The 9,559-nt window shown below is 40.5% G+C and overlaps 1 protein-coding gene across 1 annotated transcript in view; it reads right to left on the bottom strand.

The window, feature by feature from the left end:
• Nucleotides 1-2,044: 2,044 nt before the first annotated feature.
• The window catches only part of LOC134858530 (adhesion G protein-coupled receptor A3), a 231,850-nt gene continuing 224,335 nt past the window's right edge, over nucleotides 2,045-9,559 (bottom strand). The window contains exons 18-19 of the mRNA XM_063874486.1: nucleotides 8,984-9,079; nucleotides 2,045-7,080 (exon numbers count right to left, since the gene is read on the bottom strand). Coding sequence (XP_063730556.1) covers nucleotides 5,664-7,080; nucleotides 8,984-9,079 — 1,513 coding nt within the window. The 3' untranslated portion in view covers nucleotides 2,045-5,663. The remainder of the gene's footprint in view (nucleotides 7,081-8,983; nucleotides 9,080-9,559) is intronic.

The raw sequence follows: 9,559 nt of genomic DNA, 5'->3' as shown, positions 1-9,559 counted from the left end.
AACCCTTCAGTGCAATCAGATCAGACTGTCGGTGTGAATCCCTGCTTGTTATTCCAAATCGTTCGAGCCTACAACGAAACATGCATGCAAGTAATTTGCCAAATGCAGGAAGATAAACTCTTATCTACAGATTTCAGTGATTCACCAATGTCTTTTTGTTCTTCTTTAAGGTGGGAGAACATTTTACCAGTGGTAATTTCCCAGAGATTGTTGGTCCAATAGGGTGGTGCATTGTTGACAAATTATTGTAGGCTGACCCTGAAGATAGCATCACAAGGGGTCCCTCGGCACAAATCAATGGGATTTTCCAATCGGATTTCAATATATTGCAGAAAATAAGCTTTGTGGCAAACACACATTCATTACACTTAAGATGTTTTGTGCAGCAGGATAATCTCCACGTATTAACACCACTTAATTAATACATTTGAGGGGTTGTTGCTACACTAGGTCGATTGCCTTCTCAGCAGCACACATTATATTTTATTCGGTCCCCCATCTCACTCTGCTGTTACTCTGTTTAAAAACATATTAATTACAGCAGAAAATTAAAACACAGCTAATTGTATCATAAACACACATCTGTGTTACTGAAACCAGATTAATTTTTAATGAAACAGATGCCAGCCTGGACCAATTTCAACCTTCACCAACGTACCTCGGCCTGCAGTCCTACAACCGTACGGTAAAGCAGCCTTTTGCTTTACTGACTCTCTGGGGTTAAGCTGCAGGCGACAGCACTATCTGGAAGAAAAACCACACTCATTGGTTCAAAGACACCCTCTGTAATTAAAGTCCTCATAGCCTTACACTTTATATAATCACCACTGCAGCTCATTCGGCACTGCAGCACAAAAAATCCAGTTTGTTTTTTTAATAATAGACACGTCCATGACTCACCTTAAATGGACACCGTGTAGTACTGCGTATTCATATCAGATAGGAAAAGAGAGATTGGGTCTGACATTTCACATAGCTTTCAGTCAGACGAGTAATCTGATGGTTGGAAAGGGAGGAGTGCGTGGGGGGGTTGCGTGTGGCCTTGAAAAAGCAAAAAAAATCTAGCTGCATGTTAAATGTACTCAGGCGTTTTATGGACTGTCAAACCGGGGTGTGATTTGCGATGCAGGCAAAACACAGTGTCTCACTTCCAGGGTAATGTGTGTGGATGCCTGTGCACGTATGTATAAAAGGTGCAGACACACAGTCAAACACATAGCGGTAGTCAAGCCTACTATCATTTGGATTCCTCCCCTGTGGTGGCTCTGTAAGGCATCTCAATCTCCATCATGCTGTCATAAGAAATTAAGACATTACGACAAGAATTGAGAAAAAACTAAAATGCAGTTTTTTTTACATTGGCCGAAAGGTGCAAACTGGTCACAACGGCCTAAAACTCTCCCATTAATATAAACGCGCAGTCATGTAAGAAACACAAATGTGGCATAAAAATAAGAAAATTAAGAAATATTTACAAACTTGACGAAACATGCACAGCCTTTACATAAAGTGCTGCAAAAACAAAACAGTGCAAATAAAAGACGCTGCAAGAACCTCGAAATGCGATGGAAACAGGGGCACTTAAAGGTGATGCACACAGCTGGGACCAAAGCGCTTGTTGGCGTTTGGGGATTATACAGTTGGCCAACTGTCTCTGTCACTGGAAAAGTTGTATCGACTTATTTAAACATTGCGATCACATGATTCCTCCCAATATTATTTCAGTTATGCTGTAAACTAGCTAGCTACAGCATATCTGTAAGCTAGCTAGCTACAGCATATCTACCTAGTCATTTTAAATATACGGACAGAACACTTATAATTATGATAAAGCTAACAGTGACAGTTGGCTTACTTTATAATACCCAAACTTTTTTGGCACATTTAGGTTTTCCAATTTGCATAATTTTTGAAACTGCAGTGAATTTCTCCAGATTGAAATGTTTTGGGCCCTTGCAGCACGTTTGCACCTGACAACCACTGCACATTTTCTTTCACTCAAGTTAAATCACACACAAACACAAGCCAAAAATGCTCTCATCCATTGCATGGTGAAAAAATACATTTATTGGAATCTGTGTCAATGTAGAAAAAAGTGAAAACTGGCTTTAGGTTGTTTTTTTTGTCACAGTACCACAGGTGAATATTCCAGCAGCCGTCCGGTGAGTCAGCAAGCTTGGGCTTAGGGCAGTACATCTGCTACTGACGCACAGAGAAGTCGGACACCAAACACATCGTCTTACAGACTGTAAGAAGCTCGGCTGCTCCTAAAGACACACCACCAGCAAATACACAAGCTCAGCAATTAACCTAGCCTAATGTTCCCTTGTTTAGCAGGAGATTTGAAAAGTTGTGTTGTGATACTGTTACAGATCCCTTTTTCAGTAACTGCCAGTGTATGGAGGCTCAATGAAGCCCATATTTGTGAGATCAAATACGGTTTTATAACTACTGAGATTCATATGTTTTACCACAGACCTTGGAAATAAATTGTGGTCCTGTGCAAAGCTATGAGGTTCATTCTTCGTATTCGATGTCTACTATGGCCTCCTTTCAATATTCCTGCCATCCAAGTAAAGGGAGTATCACATTAATACTAATTGTCACTTTTCTCGAGTTCAAATATTTCTCTCTGAGGAAACGTTTCTATAATAAACACACCGCAAGTGACAAATTCTACTCTAGCCGGCCAAATGTTATCATGGGTAGTGCATTTTTCTATTTCTGATATGACAGGATAAACTCACAACAACATGGCGAGTCTGCATACTTTATGAGATAAACTGAAAAAAAGGCATTAGAAAACAAAAAGGACATTTCCAAACTCAGATACTGAGCAGTAACATTGAGAGGTAACTTCTTTTCCCCATACAACTTCTATTACATATAGACTTATTTTATTCTTAAATATCTTAAATCTCATATAAAATAATTAATCAGAAACTGATTCAATATACACAGACGAGAGTGCACGAGATGAAGAGATGGTGTGCATGCCAAGTGTTTTTCACGAGTTTGCTGTGAGATTATATGCGCTGCTTGGATGACATTTTTTTTTATAGATTTAGTTTACCTGACAATATGTATGTGGGCTTTTGTCTGGAGCATCATACTTAACATCATCATTCAAAAAGAATACAAGTGCTTTAAATTCAATAAAGAGCCTCTCTTTTTCAAAGAGAATGTAAGCTTCATGGTACAAAAACAAAAACATTCCATACTTCAACTTGGCCTCAATAGCATATGCTTATTCAGGGTTGCACCAACAAGAATTCATTTTCAAACACAATTATATAATATTATTTATAAAAAGTTTACAAGCAAATAATTTAGAAAGATATATTTTAAAGTTTTATTTCGGCCGCTAGTGCTTTTATTCAAGTGACAGTGTTGACACCGGATGATACACGGTAAATTGTCTTCGACTTAGCCTATTCGAACCTAAATGAAATTGAATTCTATCAACAACATCAATGTGCCCCAGTATTAGCTTTAAACTTGGAAGGTATACCTTTTGAAATGACTGTCTTTTTGAGACATATTCGACAAAATAGTACATTTTGTCTGGGAACCCAAATAGAGTTATATGTTGGAAGAGAAATTAGAGCTTCTACGCGGAGTCATCATGAACCATAGTCCAAAGCTGCATTCACATGATACAAGATAATTGCTTGTAACTTGTTAATTATGAGGTTAGCAAGACGGCTAATCTCGTAAACAAGGCTAACGGACTAACATTTTAGCTAGCTAACTAGCTGGTAAAATAAATAAAGTCTTGTAAATGTGTTTTTTTTGTCACCGTACCAGCCGTCTGGTGAGTCAGCAAGCTTTTTTAGGGTATGACATACACTTCTGACGCACAGAGAAGTCAGACAAAAACATTTTTACACACTGTAGAAGCTCTGGCTGCAACCAATAGATATAATATCTGTGCCAGCAAGGGAGGTGACAATAGAAACACATCTTAACTAGCCGTCTTTACCGCAGAAATCTGTGCTTAACCTTGAATTGAGCAAAGAGCAACTCGCGTATCATGTGAATGCTGCTTTACTTTTGAGATGTTTAGCTAGCTAGCTGGCAAACAAAGTCATTACCCCCCATAACACACATACCTTTTATAGCCTAATTTCTAGGTCCTGACAGCACGCACATTAATGTATTTATCTAAATGTGGGTAGGTTAGCATCTACGCAATTACTACGGTTAGTTTTTCTAGATTTGATCAATAAAATTAGAATTACTCAAAGGAAATTAGATCTTAATTAAGCAGCACAGATTTGCCCACTTTAAAATCTGGATTTACACATTTAAAACCGACCATAAGTAATTCGATAGTGTGTTCCTGTAGGTGCAACCCAGCCATATTTTGTTCAATAGAGATCTCTAGTGTACAAATATTACAGTGTTTTTTGGGGGACTAGGCTTAATCCCAAATATGTCAAAAATAATATTTGGCAAGCTGCAAGGAAAATAATAATTTCATGGATGTGCATTCATTTGCACTATTAAAATCCAAGACTTGGCCCGTAAAACAAGCCATGCATGCTGTGTGATTTTTAGGAGAGAAATGACAAATAAATAAAATATAAATGGACTAAATTTGCTCTGATTTTTCCATGTGTTATTCTGTGGCTTTCGCTAATAGTGGGTGAGATTGGCATAAATGTTTCCATGATATTTATAAAATAATAGACATTGGTCGCAGTGGAGTTTCCCAAAGCAGCTTGTTGGTTCTTCTATGATCATATTCACACAGTTTTTTGTTAAAAATGAACCATATTTTTGAATTTATAATGTCAGATTGCATATGTCAACTGAGCTAAAGAGGATACAAAAAACCTGCACACTAGTTTGGCAATGAACCGTCTGTAATGACCTTTCTTTATGTGGCACAGTGTTAAGAAAAAATGGCACTGGATCCAATGAAACGAACTCTCTATTCACGATGGCCCACGCTGTTCCTTTTGATACCGCCATTATTTACTTCTCTAGAGAAAAAAGAAACACAACAGTGAAGACATCATACTGACATCAATACAGGCCTTAAAAATGATTCTTCACTTCAGTTTTTCTGTTGTTTTACAACTTAAACTAGCATCCACACGTCCCTTACAAGCAACAGTATCTTTGTATGTTATTTAGAAAATCTCTACATGTTCACAGTAGCTTGACTGGATGTCAAAAATACCAATGAACTCTAAAATTGCTGGTTTAGTTGTCGTCTAAAACATGGATGCAGAGAGTTCTTTAAAGTACTGGAGGACTGTCATCGTAAAGTATTCGATGGACTCAGATTGGAAGTGTAGAAGAAAATCTTGCAGCGTGTTGCCATTGAGCACTAACACACATATTCATACAACCATTCATTTTCTTGTATATATCTATATATATATTTATAGAGATAGAGAGATCTGCAGTGATATTGAACAACCTTCAATTACATCTGATGGTGTTATGGAGGAGAATCTGTTCTGTGTATGGACGCCCGTCAATGAGCATTTACATGATTTCTGTACAGTAAAACAGCACATAGAAACATGAGGACATTAAAATAAAAATATCCCACGCTGATTGTGATGTTTAAAATGTTAAATTCCTTTTTTTTTTATTCTAGAAAGGGTTTATTTTGGCGGGACTGGGCATGGAGTCGCCCATCTCCCACACTACACAGTAGTTTCATTCTTCCAGGGCCCCGTGCGTATATTCCCCGTGCTGTCCGAGCTGTACAGGAGTCCTTCTTGCAGGCCCCCCTTTAGAATCCCATTCTGATTAGGTGGGTTCTGAGGGAACGATTGTCTGCGTGGGGCGTGCATCTCCAGATGGTGATGTGTCGCCATCGGGTCCGGCTCGGCCACTTTGCCGCAGCCGCACAGGAAGATGCCTGTGTCGCCCGCCTCTGCTGGGCACAGGGAGGGGAAAAGTTCTGCCTTTGCGCAGCAGATATGCCTGTGGCAGGGATTATGGCACACCAGGGCCTCGTGCGCGGTGGTGGCAGCACAGTGGCACGTCTGATGCCCATCGTGGTGGCCTTCGTGGGCAAGGTGTGGACAGATGTGGGCGTGGCGCTCGTGTGTGCTGTGGGGGCTGTCAGTGTGTGAGCTGTGCACGCTGCCTCCGTCCACGCTGGAGGGGATGTGATAGGCGTACTCCTTTTCCCCCGCTGCCCCACAAGCACTGGCCCCGGTGCGGCGGCCAAAGTGACGGCTTTTAGTCCTGGTACTGCTCTTTAGGCAGGGGTGCAGCTGGATCCCCGGCCGGTACCCCTCCGGGTCGGCGTGTAGAAGCACGTGCGTCGCCGCGGGCTCCTCCTCCATCAACTGCTGGCTGTGCAGTGCAGCGCAGCACGGAGTCACCGGCGCCAGACATGTCACGTGGTTCTGCAAGGACGGGAGGGAGGCGTGTTTACAGTGAGCTAAACCGCCATGACTGCAGGTTATCACTGCTTTACCGTGACACGGCGAGTCATGGTGGCAGTGGCTGTGACCGTGGCCATGCCCGGGGGTGTCTCCATTCACGTTGACTTTAGGTCGTGCCTGAGGGGCAACTTGGCCATCGGCATTTCGTCCGGGACAACACGAACACCAGCAATGCCAAACATCGTCACGCTTGGCACAGTGATGGATGAGGATGAAGAGGCCGAGGGTGACGGAGAAGGCACCGTAGAGGCAGCTGAAGATCATGTCCAGGAAGTGGCCCTGCGACACGGCCAGTGCCCCGAACGTCCAGGTGGCCAGGAACAGGAACAGGGTAAAGGCCGCCGTTCGTAGCTGAGCCTTGAACGAGTGCTCATTGGCCAGCAGCGCGGGGTTAATGGGAACGCCCGGACAGCCAGCGGGGCAGTGGCCCCCACCCGACGGGGCTACCAGGGCCCCAGGCTCGGCTCCTTGGTGGCAGTGGGTGGGCACGTCGACAGCGGCCAGCCTCTGCTGCTCTTCCGTCAGCTGTTTCAGCTCGTACTTCTTCTCGGGATGTCGCCGCAGCTGGATGAAGGTGCACAGGAAGTAGATGCATGTCACCAGGATGATGAAGGTCACGGGGCCAAAGAAGGCTCCCAGGCTGGGCTCCCACGCCATCCAGCAGCTGCAACACACACGAACATCCATGCATTTCATTACTTTGATTTATGTTCCATTTGGTTTTAAAGAACTAAGAAACTGAATGATATAAACTCAATGACATAGGTTTACATGTTTTTCTATATATACTTGTTACGCATCATATAGTGAATACCATATATTATGTATAGTTATATAGTTGTAAATATATAATAGGGTCCTTAAAAGTCCTTATAAAATGCTTATTAACATCATAATGTGTTAAAAACTACATAATAGTAGGTTTATTGTTGGATTATAATGCACTATAAGTGCTAACAATAATGTTCAAAGACTGCTTTACAACTGTAATAAAATATCTGTAGGTTTTATAATTGTTTTGCTGGCAAAAAAAAACAACACATTTATTTCGTTGAACTTACAGATCTATGATGTCATACCTTAACTCCTGTCTACTTACATCGGTCCTTACTTTATTGTGCATTAATTACTAGTTAATTATGCACCTCTTTTTGCAGCTCCTTAATCTGAAGTGAGAACAATGCCCTGCCTTAAGGTTATGAATCCTTTTGTATTATCACTTATCCGATTACTTAATAAATGAACATACAAGACCCCAAAATGCACATGTTACCCACATGTAAAAGCATGCATGGCACTTCTTTTAAAAGCAGCAACAGACAGAGGTGCATGAAGTTCTTAGATATTTAACTTAAGTTATATACTGAATACTGTGTATAGTGTAGTGTAGTATAGTATAGTGTAGTGTAGTGTAGTATAGTATAGTGTAGTATAGTGTAGTGTAGTGTAGTGTAGTATAGTGTAGTGTAGTGTAGTGTAGTGTAGTGTAGTATAGTGTAGTGTAGTGTAGTATAGTGTAGTATAGTGTAGTGTAGTGTAGTATAGTGTAGTGTAGTGTAGTGTAGTGTAGTGTAGTGTAGTGTAGTGTAGTGTAGTATAGTGTAGTGTAGTGTAGTATAGTGTAGTGTAGTATAGTGTAGTATAGTGTAGTGTAGTGTAGTGTAGTGTAGTATAGTGTAGTGTAGTATAGTGTAGTGTAGTATAGTGTAGTGTAGTGTAGTATAGTATAAATTCATAATGAATTTAATTCAAATGTTTTTCAAGTATCAACGATAAAAGTACGAAATAGGCAAAATTAACAGAATGATAAAACACTCAAATTCTGTTTATCACTAACATCTCTTATATTGTTTTAATGTTGTGGTTTGACAATGTTAAGCCAATTTCAGATACTTTGTAAAATACTGGGTAGTACAATACGGCCTAAAATCATATTTTACTGACGTAAAAGTACAAAAGTATTGGCTTATATCTAAATGTACTTAAAGTAGCGACAGTAAAAGTAGTCTTTGTTTGATTGGTCCATTTCAGAATAATATCTCTGATATGTTTTATAATGATTGATCATTAAAGTGTTCTCAGAGCTGGTAAAGGTGCGGCTAGTTTGAATGACTCTGTATACTGCAGGGTAGCTGCTGAATTTACTCCAGGTGAACTAAAGTCTGATTTAAGCGCTGATTATATTTACCATCATCCATCCAAATCTGTAACTGAAAGTATTATATAAATGTAGTGGAGTAAAAGTACACCATTTACCTCTGAATTGTAGTGGTGTAGAAGTAACAAGTAGCATAAAATGGGAATACTCAAGTAAAGTACAAGTATCTCAAAATTGTACTTAAGTAAATGTACCTAGTTACTTCCCACTTCTAAATTTTACGGAATAAAAAGTGTAATATTTGCCTGGGAGTATAAGTATATGTAGCATATAAAAGAAATACTCAAGTACAAGTATGTCAAAACAGCACTTAAGAACAACACATGAGTGAATGTACTGTGTTTCTCTCAACCGCTGCCAGCAGAGTGTGTAATTTAACCTTGAGAGCAGAAGCAAATGGAGGACTTACTACGGCGCCTGCTCCCCGCTGCCATAGTTGTCTATATTGACGGCTGCCGTGACCCCGCAGATGATGAGGGGCACTCCACCGCTGACTAAATAAAATCTGTGAGGTGACAGAGGGACACACAGAGAAAATAGAAAATCAAAGTTAGAGTGAATAAGGCAATAGCAAATCCTGTAGCTCACATCAGGACTACAACAGTCAGTTGAGAAATTGTTTTAGACACACAGAAAACCAGAAAACCCCTGTAAACAAAGAAGATTATACACAACAAACTATGACACTGAGCAACAGGCACAAGAACATACTTTCAGGATATCCATTCCTTATACTTTCCACAAATATGACTTGTCAACGTGTTTGTGATCACACTCTCCTGGTGCGATCACACCTACAGTTTGTTTTCTTTGCCACAAACCAAAGTGCGAAATTTACTCTGTCGATGTAAGCACGATGGACTTGTCAGCACTCATTGGTGAGATTTACAGCATCTGCTGATCATAACAGCTCCTGATACGTGAGGAGAAACCTGGGTGGTGACAGAATAGTCTTTCTTTTTTTTGCTCAGCAAGGTTCCTTATG

The sequence above is a fragment of the Eleginops maclovinus genome, chromosome 22, assembly GCF_036324505.1.
Source record: "Eleginops maclovinus isolate JMC-PN-2008 ecotype Puerto Natales chromosome 22, JC_Emac_rtc_rv5, whole genome shotgun sequence".
NCBI lineage: Eukaryota > Metazoa > Chordata > Actinopteri > Perciformes > Eleginopidae > Eleginops > Eleginops maclovinus.
The sequence above is the reverse complement of the archived record's forward strand: the minus strand, read 5'-3'. Positions and strand labels throughout refer to the sequence as shown.